The sequence below is a fragment of the Anguilla rostrata genome, chromosome 15 (genome assembly GCF_018555375.3).
Source record: "Anguilla rostrata isolate EN2019 chromosome 15, ASM1855537v3, whole genome shotgun sequence".
NCBI classification, from domain to species: Eukaryota; Metazoa; Chordata; class Actinopteri; order Anguilliformes; family Anguillidae; genus Anguilla; species Anguilla rostrata.
The window spans coordinates 12,116,897-12,140,828 of record NC_057947.1 but is presented as its reverse complement, the minus strand read 5'-3'; the positions used below and the strand labels follow the sequence as shown (position 1 = coordinate 12,140,828).

The window sequence follows — 23,932 nt, the reverse complement described above, 5'->3', positions numbered from 1 at the left end:
CGCTTGAATGGGACCTGAAATTATGGCATGTGTTCATCAGGTATATATTACATTACTCTCATTACGCCCTCTGGAGGAGAAGGAGTGAACTTCAAACTGAAAGACTAAGTACACCTTGGGGAAAAAAACACACTTTTATTCTTTTACACAAACCTACAGAGGGGGGGGGGGGCAGGGACTGATGTCCAGGATCAAACCATCATTTTGGAGTGTTTCAAATAATCAAACTGTTACAAAAAGGTCACTTGGAAAAGACACTGAAATGTACTACACAACCACCAGTCGTTGAAATACTGCAGTCCACTGTGCGTTTCGGTCTGAGGGACAGCGGATTATGCCAGAAAAAAGTGAAACAGGAAAGCTTGCTGCCCTTCACGATGCAACACATGCCATTCTCCTGAGTGCAGGTAGAACCATTAAAAAAACAGGACTTTTCAAGTAGGAAAGTGGAAAATGAACAGCACATCAGACATTCAGCCCATGGGAAGAACAACGCCCAAATAAAGACAGACAACAGCTGATAAATACATAACCTACAGTATGTAACAACCAGTGATGATAAATTAAATGAGGGAGGGAGAGAGGGAAAGAGAGAGAGACAGACTGGGCCCCATTGCTTTTCCACTCACAGTGTGATCTGTGGATCCAAACGCTGTCAAACTTGCCGCAGATTTAATGCATCAGAAAGGTTTACGGGTACCTTTATAAATAAATACACCAAAGTCGGGCCCCATCTTCAGTGATGCTCCAGTATACATTCAGAGTACAGTTTATTTGATAAAGAGCGGTTCAACTGCTGAGCAGAGAACAAACAGGCCCAAGGTGAGTTCAGCTGCTGAACTGCGACTCTGCCAGGGAATAAAAACACACCTCCAATACTGGCTCTGCAGTAAATGTCCAAAATACATCTCCGGTGAAGAGTCTTTCGTTAAGCACGTGCCTTTCTCCACAAGTCGGTGTAGTCCTTTGTTCCTCTGCTTTCAGCTAGAAAACGTGTTTTGCTGATTCTGTGCTCCCCTCCAGTCTACAGCTCATCCTGTGTGCAGATAAAAATTGAAAACCTTATTTAAAATTTTTTTTTTTTTTTTTTTTTTTAAACAATCAATAAAAACATTTACCTTGCCAACACCTAACCTGGAAAAGTTCTGAACAGGTCTTAAGAATCTTAGCAGTCCTTCTCCGCCTGATAAAGAAACCACTGTAAAGATGCTCAAACTGTAAAGATGCTCACACTGTAAAGATGCTCAAACTTTAAAGATGTTCACAGTGTAAAGACGGTGACTGCAGTGTACACTCACTGCACCCAGAGAGAAGTTAAAAATGGCTGTTGACATTAAAAAGCATTTGGTTGAAGCTCCCCTTCTCACAATGAGATTAAAAGCTTTGGAAAATTCACCCCCCTTTTGTAAGAGGCTCACCTTGAGTTTGGAGGACTTGTCCTGTAACCATGGAGACAACTGCTGGAGCCGCTGTCGCACCACGTCAGCAATGACGTTCGCATCTCGGCTGTTAATGTACTCTCCTCCCTGGTCTCGCTGTGACATCAAAAAACACAGGTGAGCTGCCAGCGTATTAGCGCTAACTTACATGAATAGGCCACTAGTATAACAGTGCTAAATTACACAGATGGGCCACTAGCATATTAGCACTAAATTACACAGGTGAGCCGCTAGTGTTTCAATGCTAAATTGCACAGGTGAGCCGCTAGTGTATCAGTGCTATTGCTATCTTGTCCCTGGATAGGGGCATCTTACCTTGTTTGTCCCCAGGTAGGGGTAGAAGCGCACGGTGGGGTAGGCCCTGATGCCTGCATTCATACAGGTCTGTGAGTGAGCCTGGCAGTCCACCTTCCCAGCCCTGACGCTCCCTTTCAGCATCTGTGCACAGAGCATTACACACAGCCCAATTCAGTATCATTACACACAGCCCAATTCAGTATCATTACACACAGCCCAATTCAGTATCATTACACACAGCCCAATTCAGTATCATTACACACAGCCCAATTCAGTATCATTACACACAGCCCAATTCAGTATCATTACACACAGCCCAATTCAGTATCATTACACACAGCCCAATTCAGTATCATTACACACAGCCCAATTCAGTATCATTACACACGGCCCAATTCAGTATCATTACACACAGCCCAATTCAGTATCATTACACACGGCCCAATTTAGTATCATTACACACAGCCCAATTAGTATATTACACAAGCCCAATTCGTATCTTAACACAGCCAATTCAGTATCATTCACACAGCCCAATTCATATCATTAAGGCAATCGTATCATCACAGCCAATCAGTATCATTCACACGGCCCATTAGTATCTTTACCCGGCCCAATTCGTACATACCACGGCCAATTAGTATCATTACACGGCCCAATTCAGTATCATTACACACGCCCAATTCAGTATCATTACACACAGCCCAATTCAGTATCATTACACACGGCCCAATTCAGTATCATTACACACGGCCCAATTTAGTATCATTACACACAGCCCAATTCAGTATCATTACACACGCCCAATTAGTATCATTACACACAGCCCAATTCAGTATCATTACACACAGCCCAATTCAGTATCATTACACACAGCCCAATTCAGTATCATTACACACGGCCCAATTCAGTATCATTACACACGGCCCAATTTAGTATCATTACACACAGCCAAATCAACTTCCCTGTACTGGATAGTAAAGAATCATTTTACTTGAATACAGCTCGTTTTGTCACACATTGCCCTCAAATATCAAAGCATAAAATGTGACCTGCGTTAGAGAATAAGAGCAGGGTAGTAATCCTACCCGAGCTAAAAGCTCAAACTCCGGGGCAAAGTGCTGGCAGGGCCCACACCAGGGGGCGTAGAAGTCCAGCACCCAGTGCTCTTTCCCGCCCAGAACCTTCAGCCTGAATTCCTCCGGGGTCAGGTCCACAGACGTCCTGGGGAGCGACCTGACAGAAAACAGAGATTAAATAAAGAAAACGTGCAGGAGATCCAGAACCCAACCGCTAATAAATGCTTTTACTCCATTTTTTTCTTTTATGCCTTAATTTTGGAAAGTGTGATTGTAACCCATCGGTAAGCCACACAGCCAGGATGGGTGCAGACATCTGCAATCCCACTGCAGCACGGTTTGGGAATCCTGGAGAATGCGCAGGTATGCGCATCGTGTTCCTGCAGCTCCCTACATGCATCAGCACCGATGCAGTCAGGACTCCATTACACACCATGGGGCTCCACTGAGTGCATTTTAAGCCAAGCTCTCTCAGGACCACCCAGAATGCACTGTTAACAGTGCAACGTTCAGCTGAAACTGAAGAGTCACTGCTTACCCCAGCGCCCAGGTCTTCAGAGATTGGGCATCCCGGTTCCAGCCATTGTAGCTTCTGTTCAACAAGACCGACACACAATTCATCAGCTAGAAGTACAAATACACCAACACACAGTTTATCAGCTAGAACTACAAATATACCAACACACTCAATTCATCAGCTAGAACTACATATACACCAACACACTCAATTTTTCAGCTAGAACTACAAATACACCAACACTCAATTAATCAGCTAGAACTACAAATATATCAACACACTCAGTTCATCAGCTAGAACTATAAATACACCAACACCTACAATTCATCTGTTAGAACTACAAATATAACACTGAATTTACCATCTAGAACTACAAATAAATAAACACACTCAGAGGTCGCATTAACACTGGATTCTGCATGTTTTTTAAAAAGAGCCAAAACACAGGGGAAAAAATGCACTGCATTCTATAAATGCAGGTATTCTGAGGTCTTTTTAAAGAATGCAACAGGCAATGACCCAGATTGACCACAACAAAATAATTACTCCTGTTTCTTTGAGCCAATCATCTTTCATTTCGTCTGACATTTGTGTTGCTTATTGATCATAATTTTTACACAGCTGTTGGTAGCATTGCCATATTCAAAGAGAAAGCGCTTAATTTGAATGAAAATGAGATGTGATATGCTCCAGCTAGCTTTTTAAACATTCCTTTGATTTGTTCTCTGTGCAGGTCATCATTGTGGGCTATTAAAACTCAAAAAGAGTTGCTGCATGCAGTAAAAAAAAGAAGGCTAGTAGTACTGAGGTAAGGTTGCTGTCTATATGTGGAAGTGAACTCCGAGTTAGCGTATCACAAACTACCTCCTCCACAGCAAGCCGTAGATGGTAAACTAGAATTATATCAAAACATTATTTGTAGCTTATTTCATCCCTCTTCTGTTACAAGTGTCATAACAAAACTATGAACGGCATGCATTTATTGTGCTATTGTGAGTTGGCATGTTATGGAAAAAAGTTATCAGAACGCAAGTGTATCAGTGTAAGAAGCAGATTCTGAAATGTCCTGCGTTCCAAAGACGCAGCATTCCATGGGCTAGCATGACCACTGACACTCATTAGCTAGAACTACAAATACACCAACACACTCAATTCAGCAGCTAGAACTACAAATAAACCAACACACTCAATTACACTCAATTCATCAGCTCGAACTATAAATACACCAACACCCAAAATTCATTAACTAGAACTACAAATATATCAACACAGTCAATTAATCAGCTAGAACTACAAATACATTAATGCAACTCATCAACTAGTAGAAGGAATACACATTTAAACAGGCTGGCCTGAACACACATTAGACCCGCGTAAGGCATCAGGGGGCAGGCCGAGGTACTGACTGGTACTGGTTCTGGTGGGAGGTGCTTTGCGGGAACAGCCGAATCTCGGGGTAGGCTCGGACGCCCTGATTCTGGCAGAAGGAGTGGTGCTTCTGGCAGTCCACCGTACCCACGCTGATCAGCCCATTTAAAAACTGGAAAGGTTCAAAGGTCACGCGTGTTAACAATACAGCTTATGAAGCCTTTATGGAGGTGTCACATGGTTGTTACATAGGGCCCCCGGTAAAGGGCTGAGTTGTTCCCCTCGTACCCGCGCCATCCTCCGCCACTCAGGCAGCAGCGCCTGGCAGGGCCCGCACCAGGGGGCGTAGAAGTCCACCATCCACGTCTCGCCGGGCTTCCTCCTTGTCACCAGGGCCTGGAAGGAGTCCGGCGTCAGGGAGACCACCGCCGGGTTCACCAGGTCCTGGGGGGGGGGGGGGGGGCGACAGGTGGGTCAGGCCATGGAATAGTTTTTGTAAGAATTATGTTTTTACCCCTTTTTCTGGAAAATGGTATTTAATGGATGCTCAGTAGAGTAGCTGTGTGCACATCCAACCAGTATTTGGCCAGGTGCACGATAGAAGTACATGTGAAGGTTGAAAGCAACCATTTAATGGATGCTCATTGGTCCAGTGAGCACACACAGGAACGTGCTCTCCCCTGAGGTGCCTGACCTCAGCTGCTGCTTCCTTCTCACACCGCAGAACACAGTACAGTAAGTCAGACTCGCACAGACACAAGCTGGAGGAAGACTCGAACGGACACCGGAACTGCTGCGCATGATCATAGCCGTCCAGAACCGTCCCGTCTGAACCACGCGTCACCCCGGAGCGGGCAAACGGGGTGAGCGGTCAGGGGATATGGGGGTACGGGGAAACAGGGGTACGGGGGTGCAGTAGTCCTCCTCGCCATACCTGGATGAACTCCAGGATGCCGTCGGCTGAGTGGTGCCCCTCGTATTCGTGGATGCTGGACTTGTTGAAGATCACCGTAGTGGGGTACGCGTGAATATTGTACTGCAAAACAAGAGGGTAAAGAGGGAGATTGAAGGTCATGCACTTAATTACAGGGCCTCCTGAATTCACTAACACTCTTAAAAGACTAATTCAGTTTGAATCCTGAAATGAGTTTACATCTTGAAATGAGTTTAATCTGAATTAAACCCGAATGAAAGGTAAAGCTAATGAGACGGTGATCGTTAAGCTCAAATCCACACAGCGTGCGCTTAATGATCAGAAGCCCGAATACTGTGATGAACGCAAAGATGCTACATGCACAGAATTAGCCACCCTTTTAAATTATTGCTCCGCTTGGGTGAACCCCATCTGTGCTACGCCTTTCCGAATCTGGCAGGTTCAGCAGACTGGGCGACCGAGGCCAGGTGTAAGAGCAGCGACCGTGACCTCGTAGCAGTCAAACAAGTCTGTCGACATCAGAGCAGAAGAGAGGCCATCTCTGCACAGAATCTCCAAATGTCCTGTCCATATGTTCCACTTCCCCAGCTGAAAACCTGAGGGGAAAACCCATCTCTGTTCTCCAGCGAGTTTTCATATTTTTTGTGTTAACTCCAGGCAGTATGAAAGCCTTGGTTTTGGTTAAGAGGAAATGGAACCCCAGACACAGACACGGTACTTATTTCAAACACCGGTGACATCCTGGATAGGGCAGGGGAACTTCCACTTAAACAGGATCACAGGTGCGATACAGGAACTAAAGCAAACAGTGGAAGAAGCCAAAGTACACAGCACACCTCCACACTGAGCTCTACTGCGTCCTGATCACACTCATTACACCACAAAACAGCATTTAGTTAAACAGCTCAAGGCATAACAGATTCATTCTCTCTGTGTGACTGCCCAAGGCAATGTATGTAGAGAGATATCGGCAGCCAAAGGTACAAATTTGTAGTTCCTAATTTTTGAAGAACTACAATACGAGACCAATTTGAATTTAGATATACCTCAGACGTAAGCTAAGGTGGCGTTGACCGAACTCACGTCAAAGTGAGATTCAGAGGAGCTGAAACTGTAAACGGTATTAGCTTAGCGTAGTGGACTTGCTAGCTCTCCTGTGCTCTCTGTGGCCCTTTTCTTACGAGGATCCACTGTCTGCGGATGAGGCAGGGAACATGGACGGTATTCACAGTCGGAATATAGGCGTACCTAGTGTGCAGACATACCTCTCTTGTATAACTCATCATTTGTTCCCGAGTCCAGTTAATCTATCAGCACCAGAGACATGTAGCTTTATATCTTTGGTGCTGGTAAATGAATCGTAGTGGAAAGAATAAGCAGAGTCAGACTCTCCTTATTCAGTCAGATTGTGTGTGTATCTTTCACTGAGGGAAGAAGCACCCGGAAGTGTTTAACCCATCTCAGAACCACCACCCAATGGGCTGAACTGAGAGCACATTCATGTCTATTAGTCTGCTTTCCCCCTACCCACAGAGAGTACTGTCCTGCGTAGGGGACACGCAGAGCGAGGCAGCGTTGGCCCTGGGTTCGAGCGGCGTTATTTCGCCCTGCACGCTCACCATGCTGCAGAGTCCCTCGTGCACGGTGCAGTCCAGGGTCCCAAACTTCAGCTGCCCAAACAGCTGCACCGAGGCCTTCCTCAGCTCGGGGAGCAGGGCACGGCAGGGGGGACACCACTGAGGGGGACAGAGAATCATTAGGCTAATAGTTAGCCAACGTCAGATGGCTAGCTAGCTCACTTGGCTACCGTTAACCATGTTTACATCTTTCCTCACTGCTCGTAGCTACCTAATGCTACACTGAATGTAGACTTAAACTTAACCAAATCTGACCCCACCCCTGCCCCAAGGAGCCAATCCTTACACAGTCCAAATTTGACCCCGCCCCCTGCTCTAAACACACACACACACCTGATTCTGACACTGCCCAAATCTTATCCCTACCCCTACCCCAAACACCTAATCCTTTCCCTACACAAATCTTACCCCGTTCGCCAAACATGCGCACACAAACACGCACACACGCTCACACTCACACACACACACACACAAACACACACACACAGCAGTACTCACGGGGGCGAAGAAGTCCACCAGCCAGGGCTCCTTCTCGTGGCTGGGGAAGTTCTCGGGCCTCAGGGTGGTCACATGGGCGCTGACGCTGTCCTTGGCGAAGGCCACGATGTTGTACAGGGCATCCTTGCCTGGAAGAGCCACGACAGCAGGGCGTTACCGGGGCTGCTGAGGAAACGGGGCCGCCCCCATTCACCTGCGCTCTGGCGCGGGGGGCCTCACCGTGGTGGATCTCAAAATCGCTCACGCCCAGCCCTTTGAAGACGGCGATGCAGGGCTTCTGGATGTAGAGGGACCTGCACAGCTCCGCTTCCGACACGCAGTCAACCTTCCCCACCTGAGAGAAAACAGACCGCCATTTTACTCCAGTAAAATTCACAAGCCCCTCTGGCCCAGCAGGATTTGCACTTGTTAAGTTTGGATCTAGCCTAATGCTCTACAGAAATTTGCATAGGACGTCCTGAATTATACAGGTAATAAATCTTTTACAGGTTATGACAGTATGCTCAATGATACTACACACATGAATCCTCCAGCTCCTCTTCTTTCTTTAAGGCACCTACCAAGGAATGAGTGTGCTGATTAGAGTCGGTCCTACCTGTATATGATACTGTTTCAGAAGTGCCTTCAGCTTCTTGTACTCCTGCGAATCCAAGTCCTTCTGTCCAAAAGTGAAGCTCACCAGCCAACGATGGTGGGCCAGCTTAGCCTGTAAAACAGGTGCAGTAGCACTGACACGGTTTACTGTGCAGCTCTAGTGTGGATTACTGCGCAGCACTGACAGGGTATTACTGTGCAGCACTGACAGGTATTACTGTGCAGCTCTAGTGTGCCTTACTGTGCAGCAGCACTGACAGGGTTTACTGTGCAGCAGAACTGACAGGGTTTACTGTGCAGCACTGACGGGTATTACTGTGCAGCACTGACAGGGTATTACTGTGCAGCACTGACGGTTATTAATCTGCAGCACTGACAGGCTCACACGCACCTCGAACGTTTCCGATGTGAGAGTCTCCAGCTCTGGCAGGCGCTGCAGCACTTGACTGTAGATTTCTCTGGCATCCAGACTCTGGAGGAACTGTGAACACATGACCCATTTTACAACTGATCCAGTTATACAGCTGAATAAAAGGCACAGGGCCCAGTAGAATTTTTGTCCACAAAACGTTTATGCTCAAACGGATATTTCAATATTTCTAGAAATAATGTTTTCAGTTGCTTGGGGGATGCAGGCTATCGCTGCAAGAGCACAGAGCGCCATTTTCACTTATTTTTATTCTCTTGTGTTGGTAGGCCTTCCCAAGTTTCCGGAACTTCTTCCTCTGCAGTTGTCAGTCAGACAGGGGTGTAGTACAAATTTGGATTCGCTACCACCGCCATCGTGGTATAGTATTTCTAAATTTTGACCTCAACTAGGTACCGAAGTATCTGTTGCTGTGACATCCCCAGTACCCAAGCATAGTTGGAATGAGCCTCTGGGTGCCTCTCCCTCTCATCCCTCCTGCTCCCCCTCCCTCTCTCTTCCCCTCTCACCAGCACACTCTCTCTCTCCCACCCTCTATCCATACATCTCTCTCTCCCTCCCTCCCTCCCTCCATATCTTTCTCCATCCTTCTCTCTCTCCCTCCCCCTCTCACCAGCACACTCTCTCTCTCCTTCAGGGTGCTGCCCGGGGGAAAGAAGGCTGTGACGCTGGCCGTCACTTCGAAGCTCTCGCACAGCCCAGAATGCATGGAGCAGTCCATCCAGCCCACGTTCACCAGGCCCTCCTGCAGCCAGAAACCAGGGCAATGAGGGCACACACAAAGACATGCGGGCCAGCTACACAGGGAGGCGTGACCAGGTACACAGTGAGGTAGCCTTAAGGTGGCACGGCCAGGTAACACAGCAAGGTAGCCTTAAGACCAGGTACACAGTGAGGTAGCCTTAAGGTGGCACGGCCAGGTAACACAGCAAGGTAGCCTTAAGACCAGGTACACAGTGAAGTAGCCTTAAGGTAGTATGGCCACCTACACAGCAAGGTGTGACCAGGTACACAGTGAGGTAGCCTTAAGACCAGGTACACAGTGAGGTAGCCTTAAGGTAGTATGGCCAGCTACACAGCGAGGAGTGACCAGGTCAGACCTTTGGTCAAACACGTATTTGTTTGGGATTCAAATACTTTTCTACGCTTTACTGATCTTGGTGATCTGGTGTCTTGGAACAAATGAAATACTCTCAAAAAGTACAAACCCCGCCTTCTGGTCATATTGGCGGGCTCAGTTACACCAGGCAAGATCAACAGAGCACAGAAAAGTATTTGAATCCAAAATTTGACCCAGGTCTGGATCAGGTACACAGGTAGGCACCCATAATGTGGCATCTCTTAAAAAGCACGTGTGGGATGTGTACTGCTCCAGGGCTGATGTGCTTTAAAACAGGACCAAGCTGTTCTCATTTTATTTCTCAGACCTACCAACATTCCTGCTAATTTCTGCCTCGTTTGTGGGGCCAAACAGTCTGTAAAACAAATCCAGAACAAAGAAGGATAAGGACCTTCAGCACAAATACACATTTCATCCATTTTTAAATGTCAGCTTTTGCAACATGTAAGTGATGTGCACCGATGAATTTTTAAATATTACACTATACGTTTCAGAACTTCTTGTATTAAGAATATATACTACACGTTTCCAGTAACTGTAACACAATCCATAGTTTTTCCAAAAGGGCAACAATTAGGATATTCACACTTTCAGTTTAATTTTACTGTCATTAAACTTAATTATGCATCCATCTGTCAGGTACATTTATTTGCACAAAGCATAAACCTTTGTGCCCCAAACTGAGGCTGTTTATACCTCCGCTTTCGCCACAGAAAGATATGATCCATCCTATCCGGGAGGCAAAGGCATTTTCAATCTCAGTGAAGATATTGCCTGAAACACAAAGGACAAAAACCGAAAGCCTTGCATTGTAACTGTAAAAGTCTGCTTAAGAAGATTTTATAATCAATATTCCCATTTCCAATAAGTTGTGAATGGACACATTTACACATGAATACAGCTCATGTTTCTATCAGCAGTGCAGAGTCCTGTACGTGTGCAAGATCATGCAAACAGCACTCACCTTGCCACAGCTCTGTGACTTTGCTCTTCACAAACTGCATTGCAAACTTGGTCAAACTCTCCTTTGATCTGTCTCCATAGTATTTTTCAGCATTCTGACGGGTAACAGACGAAAACAGTGGCACAGCTTCCCAATTCAGTCAAAATAAGAGTCAAATCCAATAGACCTCAGTGCATTTAAAATGCACTCCAAAACCAGCCAATATGTAGAGGCTGGGGTAGCCATTGAGTAAACCTACCATTCCAGCCTTAAATATGTAGAGGATGGGGTAGCCATTGAGTAAACCTACCATTCCAGCCTTAAATATGTAGAGGATGGGGTAGCCATTGAGTAAACCTACCATTCCAGCCTTAAATATGTAGAGGATGGGGTAGCCATTGAGTAAACCTACCATTCCAGCCTTAAATATGTAGAGGATGGGGTAGCCATTGAGTAAACCTACCATTCCAGCCTTAAATATGTAGAGGCTGGGGTAGCCATTGAGTAAACCTACCATTCCAGCCTTAAATATGTAGAGGATGGGGTAGCCATTGAGTAAACCTACCATTCCAGCCTTAAATATGTAGAGGATGGGGTAGCCATTGAGTAAACCTACCATTCCAGCCTTAAATATGTAGAGGATGCAGTAGCCATTGAGTAAACCTACCATTCCAGCCTTAAATATGTAGAGGATGCAGTAGCCATTGAGTAAACCTACCATTCCAGCCTTAAATATGTAGAGGCTGGGGTAGCCATTGAGTAAACCTACCATTCCAGCCTTAAATATGTAGAGGCTGGGGTAGCCATTGAGTAAACCTACCATTCCAGCCTTAAATATGTAGAGGATGCGGTAGCCATTGAGTAAACCTACCATTCCAGCCTTAAATATGTAGAGGCTGGGGTAGCCATTGAGTAAACCTACCATTCCAGCCTTAAATATGTAGAGGATGCGGTAGCCATTGAGTAAACCTACCATTCCAGCCTTAAATATGTAGAGGATGGGGTAGCCATTGAGTAAACCTACCATTCCAGCCTTAAATATGTAGAGGCTGGAGTAGCCATTGAGTAAACCTACCATTCCAGCCTTAAATCTGTAGAGGCTGGGGTAGCTGTAGAGTAAACCTACCATTCCAGCCTTAAATATGTAGAGGCTGGGGTAGCCATAGAGTAAACCTACCATTCCAGCCTTAAATCTGTAGAGGCTGGGGTAGCTGTAGAGTAAACCTACCATTCCAGCCTTAAATCTGTAGAGGCTGGGGTAGCTGTAGAGTAAACCTACCATTCCAGCCTTAAATATGTAGAGGCTGGGGTAGCCATTGAGTAAACCTACCATTCCAGCCTTAAATATGTAGAGGCTGGGGTAGCTGTAGAGTAAACCTACCATTCCAGCCTTAAATATGTAGAGGCTGGAGTAGCCATTGAGTAAACCTACCATTCCAGCCTTAAATATGTAGAGGCTGGGGTAGCCATTGAGTAAACCTACCATTCCAGCCTTAAATATGTAGAGGCTGGGGTAGCTGTTGATGCCTTTGCTGCGGCAGAGCCTTCCGTTGTCCCCGCAGTTGACGGCCCCGATCCTCATCACCCCGTCCATCTCTTTAGCAAACTCCCGCCACTGAAAAGCACAAGGAAAACTGTCTGGTGATATCGCTGTAGCCCCTAGGTGACAGAAAGTAAGCAGTAAACAGGCCCTCACGGCCCCAAAAATTCTACGAAGCGGAAAGGCCGGGGGCTCACCGTGGGGGCCAGGTCGTGGCAGTGCGAGCACCGGGGGAAGTAGAAGTTCACGAACCACAGCTCTCCAGAGTTCACCGCTGCGTCTGGGGAGAGAACCATGCCAGCTTTTACTGCGGCAGGGACTGGAGCCAGGGACACTACCGGCATGAAGTCACTCACCAGCAAGGCGGACATTTTGGAGAGTTAACACCATACTTACCAAAGTCTCCTCTGTCCAAAGTGATGATCTCCTGGTCATCATCATAAATGCCTGTGCAAACACAGACATCAGAACACACACAGGTCAGTATATTTCATACTCAGGATAATACTTAGTCAATGTGCAAACGTTTGGTGAGATGCTGGTTAATGAAGGATTTCTTAGATGCAAAAATTTCCATTGACCATTAACAATAAGTCTTGGACTGACATGCCTTCATCAGGGCATCATTTGATACTAAACAGCAAACTGGATTAACAATTATTTTCATGCAAAAGTTACAGTATTTTAAACTGTAGAGCAATACCAGCTTTTGGCCTGTCTACACCAACTCCACAAAACATTGGGGTTGAGAGCGAGAGCACAGAGGGAAGGAGGGAGGAGGGAGGGGTGACAGAACCAGAAGTCACAGGTACAGTACATAGGCAAAGCCAGCGATGGGGGGGGAAGTCCTGTGTCCGTCATTTCCGAACAGGAACCCACCTTAGATAAAGCTAGCCCTAACTGCAATTTTATCATAATTTCAACAAATTATTTTGAATTGTTGTTTCCTAAAGGCCAGCAAAGGTATTTTTGCTAAATAAACTGAATATGACTTGAGGGCTGTCCTAATGCGGTTACAGGAAAAGTTACGTACACCTACAACTACCTAAATCTTAACAACGAACAAGCTATAACATTCTACTACTAATGACTATTAACAAACAACTCAAATGCCAAATAGACAGCTGAAGACCAGCATAGAAAATGGAACTGGAACAGAAAAAGACACTGTCCAGGCTGTCACGACTGGAGTCGCAGGCGATTTGAAATGAGCAGGGTAATCAGCTCTACGTTACGGATGTGGGCTGGGCTCCAGGAGAAACAAAAGGAAACCTAAACTTTGCATGGCTCTTTTTTTTTTTTTTTTTTCCCGCACAAAATGCAGTGGCAAGGTTTAATTAAATTTTTTTTTATTTTTTTTATTTTACCAATGGGACTAATGCGATGTATCAAATGGACACATGATGCTCCGCATTAGAACTCAAAAAACGTGATTTAGTGTTTATTACCCCTTTGCATAACCAATAAATAACATTTCGGCAAAATGAGTTAAGACATTTTCTTTACATTTGCGGTTATCTTATCGCATGCCCTAATTGCTAATGCATACCACAGAGGTGAATATGTGGCAAGCTTGCCAGCAAGCTCGCTCAGAGTAAATAAAGGAGGTGGCTAAACTGTGGAGGGTGTGGTCTGTGCACTTAAAGCTGACACACCCCAACACGCACAGGTGACCTGTACCCTGGGTAGCAGGTGCCTCCATTCTTTCTGAGCCCATGAGCCACTGTTTCCCATTCCATTACACAGCAGTAGCAGCACCCCGCTGCTCCAGGGATGGATACGCTGCCGATGCACTGCCACATGCACCTTAATCAGCAGCAGTATTCATAAGGGCTCGCAGAGTAAGCATGCTGATCTGGAATCAGTTCTCCCTTTTAGCTCATGATGGATCAGGTCTGGATTTGGACCAGGGGTGCACAACTCCATTCCTGCAGAGCTGGTATGTATGCAGGTTTCTGCTGTCACCAATTCAGCTAATGAGCAGAATATGCTTATGCTGGTTTAACCATAGATTAGACCATAATAAAAATGTTTCATGCTGGAATACAGAAACAGTCTTCAGATGTCATTCAAGAACATATCAAAAACTACACTTAAAATACAAATTACTAAATGACTGGGCTAATTAAATAATAAAGAGCAGAAGTTGACATGAACTCCAGAAACAGACACGGCCTCCTTGCCCACCCCTGAATTGGAACGGTTCTATTAGGAGACCCTTCATAAATACAGGCCTGGTCCTTATTTCCCACGCTGTGTGTAATGCTAGCTGCTCTGCCAGGGGGGCCCACCGAAGTCGTATCTGTAGTAGTTCCAGCTCTCGTAGCGGCCTCCCTGCTGCTCGTCCTGCAGCCCCTTCTCCCCGTACTTGTCGTACTTCTTGCGCAGGTCCTCGTCCTTCAGGACCTCGTAGGCCCGGTTGATCTTCAGGAACTTGTCGTGGGCGCTTTGGTCGTTCTGTGTAACGGTCACAAGGGAAATCAGAGTGGCTGTCAACGCAGTGGCCCGCCGCTCTGTCTCTCTGTGAAAGAGCTTTTACCCCCGCATACTCACCGGGTTCTTGTCGGGGTGCATGGTGAGGGCCAGCTTTTTAAACGCCTGTCGGATCTCTCTGGTGCTGGCTTCTCTGGATACCGCTAAAAGCTTATAATAGTCTTCGTCTGAAGAAATGACCGCTACCAAGCATCCTACTATTAGCAAGGACAACAGCGTTCGGTTCCAAGGCTTCTTGTGAGCATGACCGGGCCGTTTTGATTTTAAGTTCTCCATGGTGCTTTGGGCTTCTTTTTTAAAATGTCTACAGTCTGTCTTCAGACCTCAGTCCTGTTCTTTAGCTGGATTCACAATTCCTCATCTTCAGGTAAACTGCACAAATCTCCAACTGAATGGACACACCATTAAGACAAAAAAGAGGCAATAAAAAAGGAGTCAGTTTCAACGTGCATAGCCCACGGTTTCACAAGTCATGAGGACACTCCTGCATAAGAAATTAAAACACTGAAAGGTCTCCCCCAAACAGCAATCAAAAGTATGGTTGCTTATCGTATGCAACAGATGAGGTTTTTTTTTCTTCAGATCAACTAAAATGAATTTACAGTGTTCTCTTAGTTAAGATCTCTAGGTAATTATTGTTTTTATAAATTTGGCCTAATCTACGAAAACAAGGCATGTGCAGCGATAAATTGGCTAATTTACGATACATACTCCATACAGACTGTTGTGTTAGCGGTTCCCAAGCTATCTGAACTCACAAGCTAGCTGCACAACGAATAAACACTGAGCAAAGTTAGTCAGCATAAAATTCTTGCTAACTGTGCATCTGTAATATTTATAAATAACATAAATAACTCTTTGCTAACTGTCAGGTTACCAAGCTAATAAAAGTTATAAAAAGGAGAGACCTAAGCTAACGCACCGTTAAGTGTGGTTTTCTGTTAAATTAGCCTATAGCTAAGCTAAGTCTTCTTCTGTTACAAAATATGTTTAAACAGACTCACGTGGTTAAGAATTAAACATCTTTTCAATTACAATTAAGCCAGAATAATTAATCGGTTCTGAAACAACAACTAGCTTAGCCTTTTAGGTTGTCGATTCTTGTCCGGGTACACATCCTCCTCCGCCTGCGCCGGTGTGCCTTTGCGTGTGTGGGAATGAGTTCACGCTGCCAGTCACACGCCCCTGCTTCGATGACGTAAACACGCTTCGCGACTGCCACGTTCACCACAGCCGAACCGCCCAAGAGTACATAGCCGAACCAAAGCATAGATATTTCACTTCAGTGATTTAACTGGACAGACTAGCACGCCTTCAGTTTACCTAAATTTGTGAAGTCTCGGAAATAAGTCTGTACTGCGCATGTTGAGGGCAAAACATTGGAGCCAATGGGGAATATCAAACTTTTGAAGGCAAAATAAAACATCCCTGATCGTATTTTGAAACTCAATTAACGACCGTTACGTTTCACATGAAAAGCAGATTGCAAAAAATATGTATTATGTCGTAAAATATGCATGTGTTGATAAATAGTTAACCCAAAACCCATGTACCAACACAACCATTGTTTCAGAAACTTCTGCACATAATGAAATTTATGATCACAAAAGATGGACCGATTAGGTTCGCTTTGGTTGTTAAATCACCTTGATTTTCTGCATTGAATTCAACGGGCAGCAAGCGCTTTTGCCCTCAAGCATTCGCAGTAGAGGCTGTTTCCCGTTACTTCCTAGGCTTCACCGCCTAGACACATCTACCCTCTCCAGTTCCTATGGACGCTCCACTGAACTGTAGTTAATTGGTACGTTCTATGAACCAAATCCGTGCCGCACCACCGCAGTGTCCTCATTATAACATGTGAATCTTGTCGTACAATTCACCATCTTTGTGACTATTCCATAACAGCCTGACGTCAGTACCATGATGCATTGGCGCTGACGGTGTGCGCTACGCTCTATTTCCGCCACTATTTGAAAGCTGATTATTGTCGTACGGCCAGCATTAATGTCACACGTATTTCAGTTGTAGCACTTAAATCCGTGATTTTCCACGTGTAAAGTTATATACTCTGTATACCACTGGTATCCTGTAGCTGATGGACTTCCAAGGTCGGTATTGTCCTTGTCAAGCTAGCTTTGCTTCGTCAAAGGTTTTGCCATGTTGCTAATAAGCTACATTGCTAAGTTAGCTATATAGCGAGATTAGCTCGAAACGCACGCTCCCATGGAAGTTGCTTATGAGCACCAGTGGCTGACTTAAACTTAAAGTCTAACTAGGTGTGCTGTCTGCGACTTGATAACATAACTAGCCAGATGTAGCTATGTACTTTATATATCTGAAGGTAGCTAGTTTAGGTGGCTAGCTCATCGACGTTAGCTGGATTGCTGAAGAGCAGCGTAGTTGGCATTCTTTCGAACTATTTAGCGAGAGCGGGCGGATTCAGTCTGGGACCTTGCATTTAGGTAGCTTACGTTAGCTGTTACCGAATATTGTGTTCACAGGCAGTAAGTAGACTGCTAGATACCACCACATAACTTCCTGTAGCTAAGTAACCAACTAGCTAACACATTTATTTATTTATTAATTAGGTACGGAGCCAATGACTTTGGGGTCTCCTACCTCCCCCAAGCCTGGAGCACAGTTCTTACCGGGGTTTCTGATGGGTGACATCCCGGCACCCGTCACCCCTCAGCCACGATCCTTCGGTGGGAGTGCAGCTGGGCTGGAAATGAGAACGACTGGCTTGGCAGGTGAGGCGTGGTTCACTCTTCCCAGATTTCTTATGTACCGTACTCTGTTTAGTTCTCATCTCTCTGTTCATCCAGATGTGAACATTGAATCAAAAGTCCATATTACGGATGATGGTGCATTATTCTAAATATGAATGATTTGAATCTAATTCTTTGTTTTGCAGGGTGATAATAAATAAAAACTTACTGTACTGATGAGCAGTATGTACTCAGCCCAAGTGTAGTATTGTACTGATGAGCAGTATGTACTCAGCCCAAGTGTAGTATTGTACTGATGAGCAGTATGTACTCAGCCCAGGTGTGGTGCTGTACTGATGAGCAGTATGTACTCAGCTCAGGTGTGGTACTGTACTGATGAGCACTGTGTAATCATCCCAGGTATGGTACTGTACCGATGGGCACTATGTACTCAGACCAGGTGTGGTACTGTACTGATGAGCAGTATGTACTCATCGCAGGAGTGGTACTGTACTGATGGGCACTATGTACTCAGCTCAGGTGTGGTACTGTACTGATGGGCACTATGTACTCAGACCAGGTGTGGTACTGTACTGATGAGCAGTATGTACTCATCCCAGGTGTGGTACTGTACTCATGAGCAGTATGTACTCAGCCCAGGTGTGGTACTGTATTAATGAGCAGGACGTAATTATCCCAGGTCTGGTACTGTACTGATGAGCAGTATGTACTCATCCCAGGTGTGGTACTGTACTGATGAGCAGTATGTAATCACCCCAGGTGTAGTATTGTACAGATGGGCACTATGTACTCAGCCCAGGTGTGGTACTGTACTGATGAGCAGTATGTACTCAGCCCAGGTGTGGTACTGTACTGATGAGCAGTATGTAATCATCCCAGGTGTGGTACTGTACTGATGAGCAGTATGTAATCATCCCAGGTGTAGTATTGTACAGATGGGCACTATGTACTCAGCCCCGGTGTGGTACTGTACTCATGAGCAGTATGTACTCAACCCAGGAGTGGTACTGTACTGATGAGCAGTATGTACTCAGCCCAGGTGTGGTACTGTACTGATGAGCAGTATGTACTCATCCCAGGTGTGGTACTGTACTCATGAGCAGTATGTACTCAGCCCAGGTGTGGTACTGTACTGATGAGCAGTATGTACTCAGCCCAGGTGTGGTACTGTATTAATGAGCAGGACGTAATTATCCCAGGTCTGGTACTGTACTGATGAGCACTATGTATTCAGCCCAGGTGTGGTATTATTGTATTGATGAGCACTGTGTTCTCTGTGCAGGTGGTTCACCCCCGCAGCCCGTGGTCCCCACGCACAAAGATAAGAGTGGGGCCCCCCCGGCGAGGAGCATATACGATGACCTCACCAGCCCGGGCATAGGCGCGTCTCCTCTCAGCGCACGCAAGCAGGTGAGCGCCTGCGGCCCCCCTTTGCGTTTCGGCCGCATCGGTAACCTGGCTGTGTGTGTTCACACCGCTTTAGTCCTGATTCGGTTTGATCCAGTTCCCCTCTTTCCCTCCAGCCTTTCACCGCTATGCAGTCTCCTCTGACCGGCTTGGTAGCCGCCACTCCAGCCACACGTAAGTCACCTTCACATTTTCAACATACAAAAAGCCAAGTGACTCACACGTACAAAGCACTGTCTACAAGTCATTAATTAAAATCTAGGCCTGCCATTAAAAGTATTGATATCATTACATTACATTACATTACAGGCATTTGGCAGATGCTCTTATCCAGAGCGACGTACAACAAAGTGTATAACCATAACCAGGAACAAGTATGACGAAACCCTTAGAGAGAAGTACCGCTCCAAGTGCAGGGAACAACCGCATAGTTCAACTTGGACCCTGAAGGTTAAACTGATTAACACTAACAACGAGAACGGCAACAACGCAGTCTATGGAAAAAAGTTGCGCCAAGTTACATGAAACAATATTGGCTATCTTAGCTCACACAAATGAAACAAGCTGTATTCCAAAGCAATGCTATCCAATGTGTCCTAAATAGTTTCAAAGTGGCCCTAATCCCATTTAGCGAGCAGAGCTATCGCACGTGGAACTGAATGGTTGGTATTCCTGGAATGTGAATAATGTCACAATGTTCACATAGTACCACTGTATCGCCGTTCTTCACGTGCGATTGGATTCCTCTGTAATTTCTTTGGATGAGTCCTAGCAGCATGTCAAATTGGCTTAGTTTGCCTATCAAATTGTCCATTCAAATTATTGCTGTTCTTCTAGACTGAGCCACGTGGTTCAAACCAGATTGATGAGTGGTATTAGGACACTAATTCTTGAACAAGGCCAAACTTAAATATGGTCACTATTCTAATATACGAACTAGAGTAAATGATTTAGCCAAGGACATTTCATGCGTAAAAAACACCTAAATTAAACCTGACATGATGAAGAATGTTTAATTTAGCCTTTTTCATCTTTTCAGTTGTGTATATAAATATTAATCTTTATTATTATTCTGTTCAGCTGTATTATAATGTATTATTATAAAGTAGGCTCATTTGTGTTCCAGCTGATGACCCCATTAGCCAGATTATCTGAGGCTTCATGTTTGCTGTAAACGGGTTTAACCGTCATCACTGTTCTTTCGTTTCGATTTGACAGTGTCTAACGTGTTCAGTCCCGCCAGCGCGGGGGTTCAGAGGGCCTCGGTCCTGTCCCCGGCCCAGGTCGACCCTTTCTACACCCAGGGGGAGACCCTGTCCTCGGACGATCGCCTGGACGACACCTGGATCACCGTTTTCGGGTGAGCTCCTCCCAGACCCTCTCATCGCGGTAACCGGACTGAAATGTTTTTTCCAGAAATATGTTTTTAATTGTAGTGAAGATTATTAAATATAGTGGTGCGCTTTATTTTTTTTGTTTCAGTGATGGCAATATAAATCGCATATCGCCAAAGAAAAAACAATTTAACGGCAAATCACTTTTTTAATCACCGCAAATTTCGTAATGTACAGCATTTGCATCTGAACCGGCCATCACGTGGTCCATTGAAAAGCAAATAAAAATAAAAATCTCGTAATGGTTCTGGGTCGAGAATTGGGGATTGCAGAATTGGGATGTCTGTGACCCAGATGAACAGTTTTGGGGCGCGTTGCAGACGGTAACGGCCTTCTCTCGCACTAACAGACGGCAGCTCTTTGCTTAACGTGCCAGAACGCTAAGCCTTAGCATTGGCTCTGCTTTTAAATGTGAATATCCTCTAAATCTGAGAGGAGTTATGTCTGGTATGTTTTTACAGGTTCCCCCCGGCATCAGCCTCTTATATCCTCCTGCAGTTCGCCCAGTATGGAAACATCCTGAAACATGTGGTAAGAACCAATACCTGTACAGTGTATAGTATACACTATGTTCCTGATGAACGGCTTTAAACATATTGGTAGAGTGGATGCATGTATGTGTTAGTCTTTGTGATTGGCTGTAAACATGTTGGTACAGTGGATGAATGTATGTGTTAGTTTCTATGATTGGCTGTAAGACGCGTCTGTTGATTTTTTTTCTCCACAGATGTCAAACTCTGGAAACTGGATGCACCTTCACTACCAGTCTAAGCTGCAGGCCCGAAAAGCCCTCAGCAAAGATGGAAAAGTGTTTGGAGAGGCGATCATGATCGGGGTTAAGCCTTGTATAGACAAGGTGGGTCTGAAGCGTGTGATGTCATGTATACATGTATACATACATGTGTGATTTTATATATATATATATATATATATATATATATATATATAATATACACGCAAATATATGTTTGTTGTCAGTGTCTGGGCATACGTACACATATAATTACAAATTGTCATTGTACATATGTACAAGTGCAAGTGTGTCTATGCGCATGTATTTTGAGTGTGAATGTGTGTGGCAAACTGTGTATATGCATGTATTTTGAATGTGACTGTGTGTTTGGCAGACTGTGTACATGCGTGTATTTTGAGTGTGACTGTGTGTTTGGCAGACTGTACATGCGTGTATTTTGAGTGTGGCTGTGGGCTCTTTGGCAGACTGTGATGGAGGGTTCAGACAGGGGCAGCTCCTCCTCGGGTTCGGTGTTCACGTCCCCTCTGAAGGGCGGGAACACGCCCAGCCAGCCCGTCTCCACCCCCCGCTCCGCCATGAGGCCCCTTAGCGCCGCCTACAAGGCCTCCAGCAGCGACTACCAGGTACGGCCAAGGGGCGTGTCTGAGAGATAACATTCATCTGAGATATAACATTCAGCTCTCTACAGTGAGGTAGCATTCTGCTCTCTTTAATGAGATAACATTCAGCTCTCTACAGTGAGGTAGCATTCTGCTCTTTTTAATGAGATAACATTCAGCTCTCTACAGTGAGGAAGCGTTCTGCTCTCTACTACGAGATAAAATTCAGCTCTCTTTAATGAGATAACATTCAGCTCTCTACTACGAGATAAAATTCAGCTCTCTTTAATGAGATATCATTCAGCTCTCTACAATGAGATAACATTCAGCTCTGCAAAGAGAACACATTCAGCTCTCTACTACGAGATCAAATTCAGCTCTCTTTAATGAGATAACGTTTAGCTCTCTACAATGAGATAACAACATTCAGCTTCCTTTAATGAGAATATTCAGCTTTTTAAAATTAGATCACATTCAGCTCTCTACAATAGGATTACATGCAGCTTTCTGCAATGAGACTTCAGTTCTCTTTAGTGAGATAACAGTGATGAGATAACATGCAGTTCTTTATAATGAGAGAACATTCAGGTTACTTTGAGAACTTTTTTTTTTTCTTTCAATATTTACCAAGATATGGAAAACCTTACCTGTGACATGTCGTATAATCAAAAAACACCGAATGGTCCTGATAAACCAATGTTAATATTTTTCTGTGTTTTTACATGTCTGTAAGGGTGGCAGTCGGCACATTTGATTGGGCATTCCAAATGTGACAAAAAGGCAAAAAAAATAGCCTAAAGTGCAACTTTTTCCTGCAGTTTTTAATGATGCGATGTCCCTTCTTTCCATAGGTGGTTTCTGACAGACAGACCCCAAGAAAAGACGACAGTTTCGTTTCTAAAGCAATGGAGTACATGTTTGGCTGGTGAATCGCTGCCTGTGCAGATCATGAAAACCTTAAATATTTAATGAGCAAAAGTAATGCTGTCAGGCTTGTCATTTCAACGCTGCCGGGACACAGCTGCTGTTCCTTAAGACTTCTAGATACAGATGGGAATATCGCACTTTATCTTATGGTTGGTGCAGGCTATGGGCTGCAGGACATGAATAAGTGATCCATTGTATATGTTGTCTATGATTTGAAGGCTAAGCGGAAACTTAGCATGCAAACAGAAACAAAGTCCTGCAAACTGAAGAGTGCCATGTGGTCTGTGAAGCATAAGGATTACCAAAGCCAAGTGAAACCATGAACCGGTGCAGATGGCTACTCAGGTTTGAAATTGTGGCCAGAATTGGAAGAATGCAAGTGATATCAGGACTAGGTTGTTAATTTGTCATTATGGCATAAAGCAAAATAATTACATTTTTAAAAATGATTTGCTTAAATTGGAATGGTTTTCTGAATTACACTTTTAAAAATTGCCAATTATTCAAACTCCTTCAATGTTGGCATGCAACTCTTGTACTTTTCTTTTTTTTCTTTTCTTTGTATTTTTGTATTTTTATAATGGCCCAAACCTACAGACATCAGGAGATTCCACTAGTACTTTTTCCTGTCTCTTATCTTTTTAAAGCTGTTTGTATATAAAATTTGTGTTTCAAAATAAATCTGTAATAAATGGTGCATATAATTATCATCTGTGGGATCTCGCTAGTTCTTTTTTGGATTGAATGAGAAGTGGTGTAGCAGTATCTGAGAATTCACAAGGATTTCAGAATTTCAGTGGTTAAATCTGTGGACTGTAGCCCTGTCCCTGGAGAGCTGTAGTTCATTCTGCTGTTACTTGCACTAAAATTCAGGCTGATGATTGTGCAGTCTGGTTTTTCTGTGTCTGAGTGGATGTTGTGGTTAAGGTGAACACAAAAGCTCTAAAGGGTTTATGCTGGAGCTCTTGTGTAAATTCAGTACAGGCTGCATGTTTGTAGGCCCCTTGGATAATTTATCAGTGCATGCTGCAGGTTTGCATGCCCCTTGGATAAATTAGTGCAGGCTCAGGTTTGTAGGCCCCTTGTGTAAATTATCAGTACAGGCTGCAGGTTTGTAGGCCCCTTGTGTAAATGATCAGTACAGGCTGCAGGTTTGTAGGCCCCTTGTGTAAATGATCAGTGCAGGCTGCAGGTTTGTAGGCCCCTTGTGTAAATGATCAGTGCAGGCTGCAGGTT

At 44.8% G+C, this 23,932-nt stretch overlaps 2 protein-coding genes across 4 annotated transcripts; one reads left to right on the top strand and one right to left on the bottom strand.

The window, feature by feature from the left end:
- Positions 1 to 115: 115 nt before the first annotated feature.
- dnajc10 (DnaJ (Hsp40) homolog, subfamily C, member 10) lies at positions 116 to 16,069 on the bottom strand. Of its 2 annotated transcripts, none has more exons than XM_064311163.1 (23): positions 15,809 to 16,069; positions 14,947 to 15,274; positions 14,685 to 14,850; positions 12,790 to 12,840; positions 12,591 to 12,673; positions 12,337 to 12,468; positions 10,875 to 10,968; positions 10,607 to 10,684; positions 10,222 to 10,265; positions 9,404 to 9,535; positions 8,755 to 8,844; positions 8,365 to 8,475; positions 7,989 to 8,103; positions 7,770 to 7,897; positions 7,254 to 7,370; positions 5,635 to 5,736; positions 4,989 to 5,144; positions 4,739 to 4,872; positions 3,354 to 3,407; positions 2,825 to 2,972; positions 1,755 to 1,877; positions 1,419 to 1,535; positions 116 to 1,036 (listed from the first exon to the last, which is right to left on the bottom strand). In XM_064311163.1, the coding sequence occupies exons 2-23, from the start codon at positions 15,160 to 15,162 to the stop codon at positions 1,025 to 1,027; spliced, it is 2,403 nt and encodes an 800-aa protein (XP_064167233.1). In that variant the 5' UTR covers positions 15,163 to 15,274; positions 15,809 to 16,069; the 3' UTR covers positions 116 to 1,024. The 2 variants fall into 2 exon arrangements, with proteins under 2 accessions (XP_064167233.1, XP_064167232.1); XM_064311162.1 differs by having other exon boundaries at positions 15,891 to 16,069.
- Positions 16,070 to 16,819: 750 nt separating this feature from the next.
- On the top strand, positions 16,820 to 23,406 carry LOC135241057 (nucleoporin NUP35-like). Of its 2 annotated transcripts, none has more exons than XM_064311164.1 (9): positions 16,820 to 16,994; positions 17,475 to 17,636; positions 18,898 to 19,025; positions 19,139 to 19,196; positions 20,241 to 20,382; positions 20,878 to 20,947; positions 21,144 to 21,272; positions 21,635 to 21,793; positions 22,621 to 23,406. In XM_064311164.1, exons 1-9 carry the CDS (start codon positions 16,982 to 16,984, stop codon positions 22,696 to 22,698), a joined length of 939 nt encoding a protein of 312 aa, XP_064167234.1. In that variant the 5' UTR covers positions 16,820 to 16,981; the 3' UTR covers positions 22,699 to 23,406. The 2 variants fall into 2 exon arrangements, with proteins under 2 accessions (XP_064167234.1, XP_064167235.1); XM_064311165.1 differs by having other exon boundaries at positions 16,827 to 16,956; positions 17,447 to 17,636.
- The last annotated feature ends 526 nt before the right edge of the window (positions 23,407 to 23,932 follow it).